The sequence below is a fragment of the Dermacentor andersoni genome, chromosome 2, assembly GCF_023375885.2.
Source record: "Dermacentor andersoni chromosome 2, qqDerAnde1_hic_scaffold, whole genome shotgun sequence".
Classification (NCBI taxonomy): domain Eukaryota; kingdom Metazoa; phylum Arthropoda; class Arachnida; order Ixodida; family Ixodidae; genus Dermacentor; species Dermacentor andersoni.
In genome coordinates this window covers 78,265,283-78,284,713 of record NC_092815.1, presented here as the reverse complement: position 1 = coordinate 78,284,713, position 19,431 = coordinate 78,265,283, and the positions used below count along the sequence as shown (strand labels likewise).

Genomic DNA, 19,431 nt, shown 5'->3' with positions numbered 1-19,431 from the left:
AAAATGAAGAAATGTACATACGAAATAATTTCAGGAAATAAGCTGTGACAATGCAGCTAAAAAGAAAATATGAACAAAATTGAATACATCAGACGCATCAAACTCGATATAGATAGACGACATACGCATATGTGCATACATACATACATATATACATACACACATAGGTAGAAATACACATGCTCATGCATACTAATATGTATACAATATACAATAATCAAATACAAATACAGGAATCACACAGCGGGATTTTGCGAAAGGAAATAAGTGAAAAAAGGAACGAGGAGACAAATTATCCGGGTTTAATCCATGTGTAGTTAGGGTGTTTAGTAGATCAGCAATGCGGTAGGATACAGATTGTTGTCCATAATTAGAACGACAAAAGTTCGTTAACCAAATGTCGGCATGTCTCGCGTTATAGGGAATTTCGTGACGATTCAGGTTAAACAAATTTACATAATCAACATTTCACCTTCAGTAAAGTTTTATTCGTTCTCTGTCCTCGCTTCGCCGTTGGAACTTGAAGCTTCTCGGACGATGATCGGCAGTTGATCAAACGCAGGCAGGAAGCGATGAGGTCAGATGTACAAGAAATATTTATAGGTAAACTTTTCTATATACATGGCAGGTAAAACAAACACATTACAAACTTGAACAATTGAGAAACAAAGTCTCACTCTTCGACTGTCTCAATGACTGTTAGAGCCCAGACTCGTTTTAACGTACATAGTACGGAGGCTCACTGATCTATCAGCAATCCTGATTTCAGCCAAGTCTGAGGGACAGCATGTCGTCCCGATTTTTATAGCCCAAATATACAAAGAAAAAAAAGGCGGTAGGGCCGTTGGCCCGTCCTACAGGTTCAGTTGCCAATCAGAGTCAACCGTTTGTTAAGCCACAACCTACAGGGATGGGCTTACTCTTAAAAATAAACATATTGGAAAACAAAACTCTTTTCCTTCTTCCCCGAAACTCCGTTGCCCTCTCGTTTCTACGTAGTTAGTGACGGGCTCAGCAAAACACGCCAGGCCCGAACAAGTTATCGCTAGACCGCCTCAAATCCCAACGGCGTCTAGGCCGCAAATGTCTCGGAAGCAGGGGCATTGACACCACGTAGTGCCGCTGTACTCAAAGTTTGGCCGTGTGGGCGACGGATGGCCCTCCTTGTCCTTCAAACTTATTGTCTACAAGACAAAGTTCTCCGAGTGCGCGTTTACAAGACGCCGCCGTCCGAATGCACTCTTCACGTGTGCACCGCATCCCTACAGCGTGCACTGTAAGCTGGCCTTCGACACCACACAGGCAGTCGCACCCAACAACAAGGCTGGCGATTGCGTTCCGGACGCGCGGCACGGGGTCAAGGTTGCTAAGCCCTTCTTAACCTCGGCGGCGCCTCCAACTAGTCAGGTACTCGGGCGCCAGAGCCACAATACCGTATACAGCGGTCCCTTTCAAGGCTGGTCTGTGTGGACTTGTGTGACCGTCGGCGGACTGCCAACACCCTGCGCACAATACCGACTTCCCGGAATCGGCACTCGCCCGCCTGGCGCCTGCCGCGACGCGTCACCCAACACCGCGCGGTCCGTGACCCCACATAACACAGAAACGGTTGCCCCGCTGACATGGGGGGGGGGGGAAGTGCACCCCCTCTCTATACACACAGCACGTGGCCGATTCGTGACACTTAAAAACACGAACAATCAGAGCGACCTTACACCTTCTCAACGTCGTTCTGTACAGGCATGCTAGACGAAATGAATAAATGAATTCAACCGGCATTATTTTGTATTCGTAAAAATATTTAAACGTGTCTTCTTTGAAGGAAAGACTAGCTACAGCGCGAATTGCTCGTTTTTGACATAATTTTAGTTTAGCGATGTTTTGTTTTGATGTCGTTGCCCAGACTAGGCGACAGTAATTTAGTGTAGAAAGAAAAAGTGAGTTATATACACTTCGTTTCACAGTGGTAGGGTGGTAGGCAAGACATGTCGGTGTCTATGTAACAGTCCCGTTATTCTGTTTAGCTTTCCGCAAAGAGATTCCACATGTTTGTTCCAAATCAGATTTTCTGAGAATATAACTCCTAGGGTTTTAACGTCGTTTAAAATTTTAATTTCCTCACTTTTTAAATACAACCTCTCTTCAAAATTCAGGGCCTTATGCTTTGGGCGAAGCATGATGGCTTGCGTTTTTTTAGCATTAATTATTAAATAGTTTCTATCACACCAATTTGCGATATCCTGGAGCACAATGGTTGCATAATTGACGAGAGTGTCCGGATTTGTGCCCCTGAAAGAAATGGTGGTATCGTCTGCAAATCTTATCCATTTGATATTTTCAGCGGTCGAAAAAAGATAATTCACGTAAACAATGAAAAGAAGTGGTCCGAGAATGCTGCCTTGTGGCACATTACATATTGAATAGACCGGTGGCGCTGTACTGTCCTTGCTTTGCTTGAGTACTGAACACTTTGTGTGCGTTGACCAACAGTGTTTGGTGACAGTTTGCGAGAAACTGCGAGTGGTTGGCCCAAAGCTGATCGACGTGTCCTGTGGCCGTTGTCTAGTTGAAAGGAACTGGCTATAGCTTTAGAGCACTGAAGACAGAGGATGCCGCTACCCACCTTTACAGTCTCGGCCGTTCGCCGACGGCTTGTATCCGTCCGGGCACTGACACTTGTAGCTTCCGTCGGTGTTGACACAGTTGGAGGTACCGGTGCATAGTCCAGGTGTCGTTTGGCACTCATTTACGTCTGCGTCGACGTCAATCAAAATAATCGAAATGTAATTGAAGTTACGAGATTTCGAACGACAGTGTAAAATTAAGTTGCGATATTTCTTACGTCAGTGGAAATATCGCTGTGACGAAACTGAAAAATGTCGAGGCGAGGAATAAAAACGACGCTTTGGTTCTCATCGATGGCAAATCGGCGACATGAATTAGCTTACTGCCCGAATACAGTCATGTTTCTTTCTTAGTGAATACCTCAGCGATGCTGCAGTATTGCGTAATTTATATAAAATTATCTTTAAGAATTTTGTACTAAAAGCAGTGCAGACAGCTAGCTGGGCACACATGTGTAACCTTGACCAGTGTCCTCATCACTGACACGTTGAAACTGATATTTTCTGTCTTGTCAGGACGGAGCACATTGTTTCACTTCTCTTCAGGACTGAGAAGCAACAATATAAAACTGAAACAGTGCTGTACCTTTCGGTATATCCAGTCTTCGTGTTTTCCTTACGGGCATTAATAATTAACTATATTATGTGACGTTTGGCTACTTGGGAAGTCGTTCGACGTAAACTACAGTACAATCGCATGTCGAAGAACACAGAGATTGACAGCCTTTCTTTATTAAATAAATAAATAAATAAATAAATAAATAAATAAATAAATAAATAAATAACTAAATAAATAAATAAATGAACCTGTCCTGAAGGCACATCGCTGAGGAATGGGTCTCTTAAGTGCTCTAGCTCGGCAACTTCAGTACAGAAAATAACATACATGCAAATGTAAATTCAGGCAGCACAACTACGCACACACACAAAAAAAGGAGCTTACATTATAGCGCGATGTTGCCAGATACCGAAATTGTTACATTTTCCCAAGAAAAAAACTCAGTGCCTTTTCACTCTGTGAAGAAGGATGACCAGTGAAGTTGTGTATGTGGGCTTCTTAATGGCAGAACTGCCCCTCCGCCGCGGATCGGCTTGGCATTGCACTATCCTCGGGATCGGGCCACGTACGGAGGGTGTTCAACGCTTGCTTTACTTCCGTCACGGGTCGGCCTGGTATTGTACTATTTTCGGTATCGGCCGACGTATGGGGAGTGCTTAACACCTGAGTCACCTCCGCCGCGGGTGGGCCCGGCATTGCACTATTTTCGGGATTTTTTTCTACACGTGCACACGATAGCGGGGAAAGAGCCTTTAACAGCTTCGCTGTAATTTGACGTAACATTGCCAGACCACGCCTACCTGCTAATTTCAATAAATGATGAAAACATATCCTGTTTCAAAGAAAGCAAAAAAAAAAAAAAATGAAAGCGCTAATAAGTGATCTTGCATATTTGGGTTTGTGTTAATTTGCTGAGATAAATACACGAGGAAAAGAAAAAATGAACACAAAGCCACGGTGTTATTTCTTCGTCCTCTCTTATCTGTGTAACGTTGGCAATGCTTATCGTTTTCCTCGTAATATTTCCGTAGCCACATCTGCATGCGGGAATGGACTTGATACGCGAAGTTTGTTAACCTGAATGCTTGCTCTCTGCCTCACACTGAATGCCTTATGTCTCATTTCGGGCTGGCATCGGTGATTGAACGCACATTGCTTTACGCGCCGAAGGCGACTATCGCAAAGAGCGGCTACGGAAAGCCGCACGCTTATTACACGACTGATCTGTGTTGTCTCTTCGCTGCACGTAACTGCCACCATTCGCACATGCCCTTTTAACAACATTTCCGCGTTACTGAGATGAGATAAGTCTGAGTGTTGGCCTACGGAAGGGGGTCAAGAGTGTATTCTCACCTTCGCATATGTGGATGCGCTCGTTGTAGCGATATCCGTCGTAGCACTGGCAGTGGAAGCTACCCACAGTGTTGGTGCAGCGGCCGTTCTGGCAGACCATGCCTTGGCACTCATCCACGTCTACCGAGTGTCGTGAAAGCAAGGGGAAGAAAAAAAGATCGCGTTAATGTTCGCCCTAACCCTTCGCTTCTACTTGAGCTTGTAGTGCATGTAGCCGAAAGTGCCTCTCGCTTACCGTCCACTTCCAAGGTGAGCGGGTTCATCACGGTGCACAACTTTGTGTATTGCGCTGCGTAACGAGAGGCGGGAAACACGCGTCACCGTTAAAGGCGGAAGAAGAGGAACGGTGGCTCCCTAACGGAGCCAGAGAAATGCTGATTTTAGAACCAATAGGCACAACTAGTGCACGAGTTTCAACACACACACACACACACACACACACACACACACACACACACACACACACACACACACACACACACACACACACACACACACACACACACACACACACACACACACACACACACACACACACACACACACACACACACACACACACACACACACACACACACACACACACACACACACACACACACACACACACACACACACACACACACACACACACACACACACACACACACACACACACACACACACACACACACACACACACACACGCACACACACACGCACGCACGCACGCACGCACACACACACACGTTGATCCGCGTTGATCATTGTGAGTCCGCACCGTAAAAACGACACATAACCCTTATTTTCGGAAATGCAGTTGAACCTCTCTAAAAGTGCTCGGGTAAACTTGGATTCACGGCTGTCTCCGTTTGCAACCTTCCAAAAGCGCCCTCGAGGGTTACCCTGGCAACTGGCAAGCACGCGCTCTGCTCTTCTGCGACTTGTCTGATCCAGGCGCATTCCCCTGTATAGTCTCCGTGAAGCCTATGCTTGACTTGATCTAGGAAACACAATGAGCGTCTTGGGTACGTTCGCGCCAGGCATCATCTGTTAGGGTACATTAGGGTGGATACGAGGATAACGATGGACAGCAAGGCCTTCGTGATTCTTTCTCTCTGTCCCCGTGTATACAGCTCTGGTCAGCAAGGCTGAAGCAACGTGAAAGTGTCGCAGCTATGGTCCTTCGGTTTCTGAAAGGGTTCTTCGATGCTCGGCAATTACTACAGTCGAGCACGCTTTCAGTAGATGCTACAAATCACAGCGCACACCCGGACAAAGCCAAAAAATGGGTGAACACCAACTATCCCGTTGGTAAGCCTTGTTTCCGTGAATGCCGCTCAAAGTAATTTTCACGAAGCTAGTATTATGTACCAGAGTGCCTAATATTGCCCACCATTCATGCTTCGTTTCAACCTCTGATCCGACGCGGGTCAAATGAGATTTCGTTTGGAACTTAGTTTAGCTTAGGTGCAAAATACATCTTTAGAGTAGTAAAATATCATTTCAGAACTTTGTTTTCATTGCTTTCTTTTTGCGCCGCTCATGCGTTGATTATTAATGAAGAGAATGAAAGTCAAACTCGGCCTTTTGCGAATTTCGCGCCCGAACTGTAGCATCAGTACGTCAGTTTGACGTCGCATTTCTCGGAGTATTTTCCCGTACATATTGGATCGTTCTTGTGCGAGAAAGAATGTCCCATAGACCGTCTGATGAGTGCTGGTTGATTTAAGGCGCAGTGAATTCCCAGTAGACTGATCAACAGTTGGCTACGCAAGAGGAGACGCGGTCAAAATTCGTGACGTCACGGGAAGTCGGTGCGGTAAGTAATTCAGTAATGAAATTTACTAATGCAGCTGAACTTTATAATTTTTTCTTTGGTGTCCCATAAAGTGTACAAATCGGCTGCACTTCCTGAAGGCTCGCTCGAGGTGGCCTGCGGCTAGAAGTCCTTTCGATAATAAATACCTTAGTGCATGAAATCATAAGGGAAGAGGAGTAGCTCACTCAAACCGCGTGATTCTTAAGATTGAGAGCAAATAATAGGGAAGGAAAAATGTCTTCATTTCGTCTCCTTTCGGGCTCGCGTGCGAATGTACGAGATGGCATTTCAGCGGAGCATGGGCTGATCCGCGTGTAAGATTTAATTTTCAGTCACGGGTATGAAGTTGAGCCGCTGCGCAGACACGAAGTATGCGAAGCTGGCGGCTTCTAATAGCTCGTTAAAAGGGCTTCAAGTTCAACATCAAGCTGAGACCACATTTTGTAACGATCCTTTTTCATTTTTTTTTTCATTCTTCTTACTGCTCGTCGTTGGCTCTCGTAAAGGCGCTCCTCTGCTAGTGCCAGGTTCGGCCACTCGGTGGAACGGATCGTACAAAAAGACTAGAATTGCAGGAAAGGAATCCTTACGAAATACGAGTCTCTACTAAACTGTACACGAGCGAAGGTGCTCTTTTTTTCTTTCATTTTTAAATAAAAAGTTTGTTCATGCAGTTGTTGATCGAGTTTACTCTAGTAAGCGCGAACGAGTGCAGATTTCGTGACTGACGCGTGTTCGGTTGCGGACAGGGCTGGCATTGGTGACCCCAGGCCTTGCCGACCGAGCAGCAGCACGTCATCTTGGTCTGGTTGGTCATCATGGCATGGCTGCACACGGGCGGCTGCTGCAGGTCCACCACGTGGTAGTGACTGTAGCATACGTCCTTCCTCATATCTGCGAGAAGAACATTGGGAGACACACACACACACACGCGGTACTTGCACAGCCGTTTGCCCGGATAATTTCGAAGCACAGCGCACGTGCACAATTGGAGAACGCCTGCGCGATAACCCGCGTAACCAGTGCTGCACAAGCACTGTGGTGCGCGCACAGGGACCTGCGGATGAGTCTGTTACCACGCGTTGATTAGCGGGTGTGAGTGCGTGGCGTCGCGGATATTGCATAGCGACCGATGCACTGCAGAGGCTGCTTGAAACGAATTCACGTACAAATTAGGACATTCAAATTTCGCGGTCGTTTGACGCGGCGTTGCTATTGGGTGTACACTGAGGAGTTGCAGATTGCAAATTCTCATTCTGCTGACGGAGCTTGAAAGGCCGTGAACGCTGCTACCAGTCCGGCAGCGTGCGAGAGCACAGCCTGTGGAATGCACTAAAAGGTCACGAGAGATCTCAAGAGACAGAACGAATCATACATCATTCGTGAGTTGTTCCACGAAAGTTTACGGAATTAGTTTGCGTGCGCACAAATACACGAACAGTAATGATCAGTAGAGATCATAGCGGGCTGGAGCGATTGAATCTTACCCACACAGGATTTGCCTCCAGGAACGACTACGTAGCCGGGAGGACAGTAGCACGCGTAGCTGCCGTCGCTGTTGTGGCAGGTGCCCGGGCCGCAAGCGTCCGGGTATAGCCTGCACTCGTCCACGTCTGGGCAACAGAGGAAGTGGCAGTGCACAGAAGTTGAGGTCATCAATCAAGCAACAACACCAGCAGTCATTAGTGCGAAGTACCGTCTATCTTCGTCTGTCTTCGTCTATCTATCTATCTGTGACGCGTCTGTCACACTTCACAAACGGTCGCTGCAGTTTGCAATGTAATGGCAGGTTTCACGCTTTGAGATGAAGGACGTATATGTCCGTTGGAATGGCTTTGTAGAAAATACATTCTATTCGTAGTGAACAAGGTGATATATCAATGACAGTAAGTAAGTGCAGATTAGCATTGGTTGTCTTCCCCTTGCGTCAACCTCAGCCTTCAATTATGAGGGTGCAATTGCTGTAACCACCAAGCTGAGGGAACCCGTAGACATCAAAGCATGCTTATACCGTTGCAGTCTGGATTATTTGTTCATGCCAATGAACAGGGACCCATGGCAGCTTGCCAAAAGGGCAGTCACTCTATTAGCTGAGCTAACTTGAGCTCATACCTTCCGTCTGGGCCACATTTGACAGTATTTTCACGTTCGCATGACGTCCCACGTCTCATTATATCGGAGGGCAGTTTTTTTTTTTCCTGGACACCATGGCAGATTTGCGACGTTCGCTACCAGGGCGCGCACAATCTCCGACGAAGGCAGCGACTCACCGACGCAATTCCTCTGCGTGTCGTCCAGGGCGTACCCGTCGGGGCAAACGCAGTGAAAGCTTCCGAACGTGTTGGAGCAGCGGCCTTCGTGGCACACGTCCCCCAGCTCCTCGCACTCGTCCACATCTGCGTTCGCCGAAAGGCACGGCAGAGAAGGTACAGAAGCGAAGCCTGTTACGGTTCCGTGGGCTCTGCCATATTGTTATGAAAGGAAATATTTCGTTATTTGCTTTTTCACCGCCATCATCAGCCTATGTTATGCCCACTGCAGGACGAAGTCCTTTCCCGCCGATCTCCAGTCACCCTTGTCCTGCACCATCTGACACCCATCCTATAGCTACAACTTTTCTGATTTCATGACCCCACCTCGTTCTCTGCCGTCCTCGTCTGTGCTTTCATTTACTTAGCACCAATTTCTTACTCTAATAGACCCCCTGATGACCTGCTCTGCTACACTTCTTCCTTATTTTCAACTAGAATATCGGCTATCCCTTTTTTCTCTAATCCATACTGCTGTCTTCCCGTCTCTTAACGTAACGCCTATAATTTTTCGTTCTGTCGCTAGTTCCCCGGTCCTTATCTTCTGAAGCTTCTTTATTAACTTCTATGTTTCTGCCACATATACAAGTATGTGATCCTTCCCAGTTTAACATCCTGAATATTCATTCTAAGCATGCAGTGAAGAGCGTTGGATAGATTGTCTCCCCTTGTCTGACGCCTTACTTAAGCCAGCTTTTTTCAGCTTCTCTCGTGGAGAATTTAGATAGTCGTAGACTTCTTACATATTTGCTAATACATTCACGTATCCCTCCTGTACTCCTTGATTACTCAGTGCCTCCATGACTACTTGTATATCTACTGAATCAACTGCCCTTTCTTAATCTATGAAAGTCATAGTGAGGTTGGTTGTACTGCGCAGATTTCTGAGTTACCTGATCGATGGCATTGATGTACTCCTTCCAGAAGCCAACCCGTTCTTTCGGTTGATTGAAGTCAAGCATTGCCTTGATTCTACTAGCAATTACCATAGTGAATATTTTATACAATACTGAAAGCAAGCTAATGGGTCTATAATTATTCAATTCTTGAACGTCTTCCTTCTAATGGATTAGTATACTTTTGCCATTCATCCAACTCTCTGGTACACTTGAAGTCGTGAGGCACCGGGCATAAGGGGTTGCAGGATTCCTGCATCTTTGATTAAATCGACTGTTTGATCTTTTTCTTCCGCTTTTTGATGAGACATGTCTTGCATGGCCCTTCTAACCTCATCACAAGTTACACATGAAGATTCTGTATCCTGTTCGTCACTAACTTCAATCAAGGTTGCGTGGTGGTTCTGGTTACTGTACAGGTCACTATTGAAGTCCTCTGCTGACTTTACTATATCATCAAAATTGCTGATGGCATTACTCTGCTTATCTTTCAATGCAGTGAGGATCAAGGACGAATATTTCAGCATCCTATGGTTTGCAGATGACATTGTCCTAATCAGCAACGCTGGGGATGAATTGTAACAAATGATTGAGAGCTTTAACCGAAAAAGTGTAAGGGTAGGATTAAAGTTTAGTATGCAGAAGACAAAGGTAATGTTTAATAGTTTGGCAGAATAACAGGGAATTTGATCGGCACTCAGCCTCTAGAAACTGTGCAGGAGTGCATTTATTTAGCTAGGTCGGTTACTCACAGGGGACCCTGATCATGAAAAGAAAATTTACAGAACAAAAAAAAAAAGAAAAATGGATTGGAGCGCATACGTCAGGCATTTCCAAATCATGACGAGGAGCTTACCGCTGTCGTTGAAAAGTTTATAATCATTTCATTCTATCGGTACTAGCATATGAGGCAGAAACTTGGAGGTTAACAAAGAATCTTGTAAACAACTTAAGGACCGCGCAAAGAACGATGGAACGAAAAATGTTAGTCGTAACATTAAGAGACTGGAAGAGAGCGGCGTGGATCAGAGAGCCAGCGGGGATAGCTAATATTCCATATACTCCGTTTCAAACGCGATGTGCAACGCTGTGTAGGCTGGAGAGGCTTTCTTTTGCGGTGGTTTCGTTCGCACTTAGATATAGTTCGATGCTTTTTTTTTTTTTACCGCAATTGCGCTACACTGTTCTTTATATAAGCTCAGCTTTGAATGAAAAAAGAAAAACAATGATGCTTAAAAAACAAACTGTGGTACGCGGATTCTCACGCGTCGCTTTAGATAATTTTGCTTCCCGTTGTTTTTCTTTTCGTTTTTTTTTAATTATTTGTAGCCCGTCGCGGCAACCTACGTGCATGCTCGTGCAAGCGAACGCCGTAGGCATGGCAGCGAATCATTGCCAGAACGCGCGGAGTGATAAACTTTTGTGACCGAACTTGTTGCGTAGCTTCCACAGCGTTGCAACTAATGTCTGAAACGGAATGTAGTTGACATGACGAGAAAAAAAAGACGGAGCTGGGCAAGCCATGTGACGCGTAGGGCAGACAACCGGTGGTCTATTGGCGTGCTGTACAAGCGCTATCGAGAACGGCAGCAAATTAGGTGGTGTGATGAAATGAGAGAACTTGCAGGTATAACTTGGTATCGCCTAGCGCAGGACAGGGTTAAAACACATTGGCGGGCTAGTTGGTTAGAATCCATGGTAGAGTGTATAAGCGCGACTGGACGAGGACGAAGAAAGAAACAGATACACAGACACAGCGCTTCAGGACAGGGGCAACTCAACATCGCTGGGAGAGGCCTTCGTCCTGAAGTAGGCATAAAAATGGGCTGTTGGTGGTGATGACGCTTATGATAATGACGTAAGTGCTGGTCGAATGCAATGATTGTAATTCTTTTTCTTCAAAGATAGTGGTAAGCTTATAAAGCGTATAATGTCAGGACAATTACTGGAGTAGATTTCTTGTTTTGTTTTTTGTTATTGTCTCTTAACGCTAAATGACAGCTATATTACACCATCATCAAATGTAAATAACGCAGGAATAGGAATAGGTTGGAAGAGGAGTATCGATGGATTAACCATTAGGAATATTAAACTGCTAATAATAAAAATGGGCCCTTTCTGGGGACAAGTAAGTGCTTGCATCCGCTTTGGTTCTTCATTCCTCCATTAGGTCTTTTCAGTATCGCACATGCATACGCGTACATATATATTATCACTAATCAAGAATTGAGAGCCGGGATTCTCAAGCTGAAGCTCGAGCTTCCGTTGAAACTGCAGGTATGGCGGAACTGTTGCGGCAGTGTATTTTGAGAACCTGATCAGGCTCGTCGTTTTAGTCGAGCCATTGCGTTAGAATTACGTACCTTCAAGAGAAACGGTGATCTGGTTTGGTCGGAAGCCTGGGCCACCGGGACACAGTTCCGTGTAGGCAGCTGGAAATGGCGACGGAGAAGAGGAAAGCGCGTTTATGTTCGTGTTGTGTGTCTCATGTGCAATAATGGTGAAGATGTTTTTTTTTTCTTCCGCGCTGGTCTGATGAACTTGCACTGTGTATGAAGGAAATCGTTTGCCATATCTTACGTTACAATTTGATATTCAAGAAATTTACAGGACCAACAGAAGTTTCAGGCACCGCTTTCTGGTGAACATGACGCACCCGAGCAAAGAGGATGCATGAAGTGAGGTTCTTACTTCTCAGCCCATCACGATGTCTAAAAAAGGAAAATCATGACATAATTATGTTTTGTTTATTGTCTACGCTTACGTATAACGTGAAAGGAGTAATCCTGCGCTACATTTGCTATCAATGTTGTCTATACGGTGGTGTTGGGTATTCTTGCGAAACATCTGTCTTTGTGTTGTAAAGCTTCTGGCATCAGGAATTATTAAAGCGTATACGATGAATATTTGATATGCATGAGATATACGGCATACTCCTCTTCATGAAGCTAGGATGTACGCTTTCTTTTATCTATCCACCTGGAACTTTGCCACTCGACGAATATTTTTGTTGCCCAAGTTGTGAAAACACTTTAGTCTTCACTCAGTTACGGAACAAATGCGCGTTGCCGCGAATGTCACTGTAGCGTCTCCATTAGCACCCACGCTATCCTTTCCGCATTCGCCAACTGTCCTGCGCGATCGTTGCATAGAATTTACGAGCATCCCATTTGAAACGAGGCTGTGGCTGGAGAAATCACCCTCTGCTTGTTACCTATCTGCTGCATTTCTTCTGTGATTAAAATTCGTGGTACGAACTGAAAAAACATCGAATCTTGAAAGTATTTTTGCTCTAGAAACTGCTTTTCTTTCTGTGTTTCCAAGCCTGATGCGACGTCCCTCGGCGACAGTTTCGGTAAAGTGGAAGGTCATGATGTTGAGTGAAGGTCGTTTCGCTGGCGACCACAAGGCATAGACAGCACAAGCCAACCGCGAGCATTCGGTGCGACTAGATACTGAACATGCGCCGACCTTTTCTACTGGAATTTGCTCAAGTTCCTGCAGGTGTACGGACCTACGTAATAGGCATTAAAAACGCTGTATGATTTACGTGCTTAATGTTTTGTTCCCTTCTCTTCCTATCCACTGCTACCTTGTAGGGTAGCCAGCCAGAACTACCTCTCGTTAACCTTCCTGCTTTTCTGAGCATTCTTTTCTCTCTCTCTCTCTGTCTCTCTGATACAGTCGAAGCGACACGTTGTTCCTATTGGAAGCCGTATTACATCAACCAGCTGAGAAGAGCGGCACAGGCATGGGCTAAGGCCATCTTAGCCTAAAAATATACGCACTGGAGTTTGCAGGTGGGCAGATGTCGCATGAGCGTCCCCAGGCAGCTCCGACAGTGCAGCAGCACGTGGCGCGAGACATGGGCTCTTCCATGGGCGACGAGCAGATTCCGCGGCCGTGGAAGTTGCCCTGGACCTTGCTGTAGCACAGCTCCTGCCGGGTGTCTGCAATGAAAGGAGAAGGCGCGAACGACAGCGCGGGCCTACCAGTCATCCATGCTGGTGGCCGCAAGAAAACCCACCATCGAGCCACCCAATCACACTAAATGTGATGGTATTGGTTTTGCTAATGTACTCCCGTTTGGGCCCGCCAGAGTTCCTCAACATGTTTAATAGATTGTTGCAGGAAAGCCACGAGATTTTCTCGGAGAACACGCGAGAAAGCACCCTAACTGTACTCAGTGCATCGAAGCGCCATTGTTGACGTTTGATGTCGTGCGTTATACCTCGCTAAAGACGAACACTTTCGAAGCGAAAAAGAATGCGAGTACCAAGTGGCACCAACCTACGCAACCTGTCTTCGTCGGCGTGAGACTGTAGTTCGGTGGGCACTGACAGATGTAGGAGCCCGCCGTGTTGACGCATCGGCCGTGCAAGCAAGATTCCGGACTGGTGCACTCATCAATGTCTGAAGGAAGAAAGGAACAGAAGCGACAAAAGGCTGGCGTCTGCAATACGGCTTCTAGATTAGGAGTGCTCGCGGCACAAGTGTTGCTTCGACCACTCTTGGGTATATTTCAGTATTTCCGTTTATTATGAACACTTTATTCAATTTTGCTTCAATATTCGGCAAACAGGAGTTAAGGGTCCAAGATGGGCTCACCCGTGCAGTTGCCGCCCGTCGAGTCCAGCTGGTAGCCAGGGTGGCAGATGCAGCGGAACATACCGAAAACGTTCTCGCACTGGCCGAAGACGCAGATGTTATCGAACATTGTGCACTCGTCGATGTCTGGAGGAAAGGGAGAAAACACAGTCGAAAGAACGGTTGGTACTTCCTTTGCAGAGACTATTTAAACGAGCCAGCTAGCAAAACGAGCCGAAAGCTACTGCTTTTTGTCAAGATAAGAAGCGTAAAGTGTATGGACACGAGCGTACAAAGCTCCCAGATAGCGGTCGCAGCCGAACCCCTAGGGAATGTTACAGCTTACCAAGAACAGGCCAGACTTTGTTAAATATGGTTACAAAACGCGTTATGGAGGGAGAGAGAGAGAGAGAGAGAGAAAGGGTAAATGCACGGAGGTTAACCAGGGGAGGAAGGGGAAGATCCTGTTTGCTACCCTACGCTGGGGAAAGAGGGGAGAGGGAGGTAAAGCGATAACAAAGTAGAGATCAAGAAAGAAAGGAGCACAGACATACAATCCCAGTGGGTCACTGTCGCCGCATACTGTCACCGCAGAGCACAGTAGCACTTGCAGCACTATGAACATCTACGCGTTGACCTTTAGCTTGGTCATTGTGCCGAACAAATGTCGAAAAAGGGGCTCACTCACCGACGCACGCTCTTTCGTTGTCCTGAGGCGCAAATCCCATGGCGCACTCGCAGCGGTAGCCGCCCGCGTGGTTGATGCACTGGCCGTTCTCGCACAGCGACGAGATAGTGCTGCACTCATCAATGTCTGGAAAATATAGGGGCTTGATTTCAGCAGAGTGTCATTAGGCACCTAGTGAAGTGAACACGTTCGATGATTCCTTTTTTTTTTTTTTAAGAGAAGAGGGACCGTGCGGCTCGCGCGACACGCAGTTGTGTCTGGACACGGAGCCTCGTCTTACGCGGCATTAGGATAACATGGTGGTGTACGCCTTTATGGTGAGAATAGCACAGATGAAGCACAGGAAGAGAGAAGCCCTTCGCATTGCTGACTTTCACTTGACAACTACTCACAGTTCATAACGAAGACCTGCGAATTAATTCCCTGACCTAGTTGCACGATGCCTACGCTCTTGCCTAAGCCAGCACTTAGCCGTGCCTCAATGGTAACCTTGTATTGGCATATGTAACACGCATAACTTTGAAAATAAATTGAGAAAATGGGGCCGTGTTAACCGCTGCAGGTGCAAAGTTGACACGAGACAATTCCCTCACGGCGCCTCGCACGGACCCTGTCTCAATCACGCGGAGTATTCTTCAACCGGTACACCTGTACAACCGGTACACCGTACACCGGTACAACCGGTACACGTCAGTGCATCGTCTTCGGTGAAATGAAATGTTGAGAGAGCTCACCCTCGCACTGGAAACCATTGCCAGTGAACCCGCTGTCGCATACGCACTTGAAGGAGCCGTCAGTGTTGATGCAGGTGGCGTCCGTGTCGCAACCCCCATTCTCCCGAACGCATTCGTTGACGTCTGTATAGGAGGACGAGAAAGCGGCGTCATGCGGACCGAGAGTGTCTATGACACTGGCCACTTCTAATCAAGCCAGCAGAGACTAAGTAAAGCAAAAAGCCAGCTCAAAATAGAAAGTTATTTGAGTTCGTAGGTGTACTATGCGACTGTAGTGTTGCGGGTGGATGACAGCCGCGCGTGTTTGCGCATACGCGCGCCCTTTCAGCGCTGCCGCGCAGCACATTCTGTCACGTGACCGCCCCTCTCCCTCCCCCTTTCTTCTCCTAGATACTGGATGTTGCATTATCATCAGGGCGCTAGGTATGGACCGGGGGCATTTTACACAAAGCTTTTCGTTCGTAAGTGTTCTTTGCCACTGGCCGGTCGCCTTCGGTATTAATATGTCCAGCATCAGGATTGCCTGTACTATTATTTAACCATTAATTATAGCGTAATAGCTTCTTGTGAATACGGGCTGGGATGCTAGGCTGGCACAACGTACCTACACTTTCCACACGAATAAATTTCTCATCGATTTTCCACCGCTCACGAACGGCCGATGTTGTTGATCACGTCGGCAGAGCGCCGCTCGGATCCACACAAAACGTAACGCAGTAACGAACAATAAGCCCAAGAACGCTCAAGCAACGCCCTGACAGAGGAAGTTGGTGCTCAATTGCCGTGGCTTGACCGTTATGAATGCAAATTAGCCACAAGGACACTCCCGACAACAGCAATGCGATAAATACAGTTGAGAAAAATAAGGAAATATAAGGGAAAAGGGGAAAGGAAGCGAGCGAATATACGATACTAGGTGGCAGGAGTAGCTGGAAGTGGTACTACGCTCACGCACTGGACCGGGTACATCACCTTTGCACGTGGTCCCGTCCCCTTGGAAACCGTCGCGGCAGGCGCACTGAAACGAGCCGTCCGTGTTCATGCACTCCGCAAACTCGCTGCAGTCATTCTCGCCGTTGGTGCACTCGTTATCGTCTAGAAAAAAATAAGAGGAAACAAGCGACTCGTTAAAAGCCGTAAGCTACCAACTAGACTTGTGGTTACTTAAGGCAACAAACACGCCGGAAAAGAAAGAAAAATGACCGTAACCCTAGTTGAAGGATACATCTCTTTGATTACATTCATAAGACCGTGAAATAACGCCCATGCCAACAAAATTATCATAATAACGCTATCCTACTGCGGCGAAAAGAGACTGCATCCCTCATGTTATTCCTCTGGTTGCAATTCTTCTCTTTAGTTGCTACTCCGTTATTATGTAAGCATTACGAAAACAGCCCCGTCTCCTTGCAAAAAGACTGCGGAGTTGGGCTCACCGGTGCAGTGGGTGTCTCCCTTCTTGACGGAGTATCCCGGCTGACAGCGGCAGACGTACGATCCGACCGTGTTCTCGCATCTTCCGTACTTGCACAGATGTGGATTCCTCTCGCATTCATCGTAATCTTCAGAGAAGCAAAATGAGAAGACGCTGCTGTATTTCGCAGAACACACTTGGCTATGTGCGAATATAACGAAGTAAAAGCACCGTCTCGAGATGTTGGTCTCTTAAGCGTTTACCGTATTCTTGATCCTCTGAGGCTGATGCACACTGCGCATAAATGTTTTCTCTTGCAATCGCACAAAGTCACGAGCTTCGAAAGCATATAGAGGCGAACAGTTTGACAGTATTTGTAAGCTCCGTGTATTAGTTTCTGAGTTAGTTTCTCTTGAACGGCAGCGTATTGTTCTGGATTTTGTCGGTTTATTGAATGATGCTGGAAATTTCAGTAACTTTAGTCGCTGGCTTTTCCACAACATTGATTTAATTGACATACCTACGTTGTTTACTAATAGAACAAGGGTCGTATGAATGTCCACGCCTGTTGATGGTATTACCAGCCCCACCGTTTGTTCCACTATGTACTTCGACAAGTAGTCGTCCACGCAACCAAACCTAGTTACATTTTATACCGCGGCACTTATTGCAGCGTTGAACCGGGGCTTGTATGTTGTAAGAACTATGTTGGAATTGTACAGGGCCCTTTTTCTGGGCTTCTTGAGATACAGTTTGCCCGTACTGAACAACACTCGCAGGACAAATCTTTGGGTTTTGCAGGCTGTTCAAGCTCGGGCTCTCAAAGTTTGTCTTGGTTTGTCAAAATGCGCACCAACAGCGGCTACTATTGCAATCGCGCGGGACCAACCAATACAAGCACACATAGTGGTGGAAGTGCTGAGAGAGCACATCAGGCACTTTGCCAGGGTGCGTTCCCATCATCTTGCAACACTACCGCCAGAAAGACCGCATGCATCATTTTGTGTTACGATTTCGGATTATTACATCCGCCTTCCATAAGGCTTCACCCCCGCAACTCAGCCATCGATTCTTCCATGGTGTTTGGCTCGACCTTCAGTGCACCTCACCGTACCAGGAATCAGAAAAAAAAATCTGAGCCCTCATCACCTGCTCTTAAACAACTAACCCTGATTCTTTTACACGACAGGTACGCCGACCACGTACATAATTATACTGATGGTTCTGCAACTCCCCACTGTTTCTCTGGAGCCGTTATTTTCCCAGCGAGAGTCACCATCACTATAAGTTTCAAGACGTGTCACACAACGACATCGACGGCTGCGGAACTTGCAGCTCTTCGCGCTGCACTTCGTCTCGTCAGCCAAGAGCAACCTCGAAGATGGTCACTGCAATCTTTGCTATCAGTCCTACGGAGCGGAAGACACGAACAACTGGTATTTGAGATTAGACAACTGATCCATACATTGAATAAGAAAGGACACCACGTGACATTTCAGTGGCTTCCAAGTCACTGCGGTGTCATAGGTAACGAATACGCCTATAACGCTGCTTGGTTGGCTCTTCAAGGCGACAAAAAGGAGTCGATACCGCCATCAAGGACAAATGCCGCTGCAAAGCTTCGGAAAGCTCACCCAGGATACCACGTTCACCATGTGGAACAGACGAAGTTTTCAAAGGAACCGGCTGCACCACCTAGACTCTTCTCTCCGCCTTCGCATCCCAGCTGGGCTCTGCCGACGCGAAGCTACCCTGCTTTGACGAATATGGCTAGGAGGGGCCTTTATGTAGTCTTTTGCTTTCCGAATCGCATGGACCGACGACGCCTCGTGTGATGTTTGTGGCAGCGAGGAGACTCTTCAACACCTTCTCTGTGACTGCCCTCGCTACAGTTTACATAGACGATCGCTTGCAATGGCGATAGCGCGTTTTGACCAAAGACCTTTAACAGGGGTCTTTCCTAATTTAAATAGAATGCCCACATATACAAACCATCGCGGCAAAGAACGCACTGTTGCAGTTTTTAAGGACAACAGACTAGGACAAGCGGCTGTAGCCTGAACTGATGTTTATAGTGCCACAAGTGCTGCTGTGCTGTGCGGTGGCAGTGAACGAGTGCCATGGTGTATCTGTGCTCTCTCTCTCTCTCTCTCTCTACTTCCTGTTACTTTACCTCCCTCTCCTCTCTCTCCCCAGTGCAGGATAGCAAACTGGATCTTCCCCTCTGGTTAACCTCTCTGCTTTTCCTCTTTCTCTGTCTCTTTATCTTGTAAGAACTGTTTTCCTCTGGTACACCTAATTTCTTATCATCCATCCCGCTATGCGGTCGACACCGACAATAGCAGAGGCGTGGCTTCGCACGATCCAGTGTTTAACAAAACCAACCGTAAATGAAAAGAGCAGTTACAAAATAACGGTTCCAGGGTCCGGATTCGGGAAACTTTTTTCAAAACTGCTCGTCACTGG

The 19,431-nt window shown here is 46.8% G+C and overlaps 1 protein-coding gene across 1 annotated transcript in view; it reads right to left on the bottom strand.

Moving 5' to 3' along the window:
• The window catches only part of LOC126542057 (fibrillin-1-like), a 112,024-nt gene that overhangs the window by 31,525 nt on the left and 61,068 nt on the right, over positions 1 to 19,431 (bottom strand). The window contains exons 30-43 of the mRNA XM_050189030.3: positions 16,988 to 17,113; positions 16,524 to 16,646; positions 15,552 to 15,674; positions 14,818 to 14,943; positions 14,151 to 14,276; positions 13,833 to 13,955; positions 13,331 to 13,492; positions 11,906 to 11,974; positions 8,608 to 8,733; positions 7,825 to 7,950; positions 7,067 to 7,231; positions 4,772 to 4,825; positions 4,537 to 4,656; positions 2,624 to 2,752 (exon numbers count right to left, since the gene is read on the bottom strand). Coding sequence (XP_050044987.2) covers positions 2,624 to 2,752; positions 4,537 to 4,656; positions 4,772 to 4,825; positions 7,067 to 7,231; positions 7,825 to 7,950; positions 8,608 to 8,733; positions 11,906 to 11,974; positions 13,331 to 13,492; positions 13,833 to 13,955; positions 14,151 to 14,276; positions 14,818 to 14,943; positions 15,552 to 15,674; positions 16,524 to 16,646; positions 16,988 to 17,113 — 1,698 coding nt within the window. The remainder of the gene's footprint in view (positions 1 to 2,623; positions 2,753 to 4,536; positions 4,657 to 4,771; positions 4,826 to 7,066; positions 7,232 to 7,824; positions 7,951 to 8,607; positions 8,734 to 11,905; positions 11,975 to 13,330; positions 13,493 to 13,832; positions 13,956 to 14,150; positions 14,277 to 14,817; positions 14,944 to 15,551; positions 15,675 to 16,523; positions 16,647 to 16,987; positions 17,114 to 19,431) is intronic.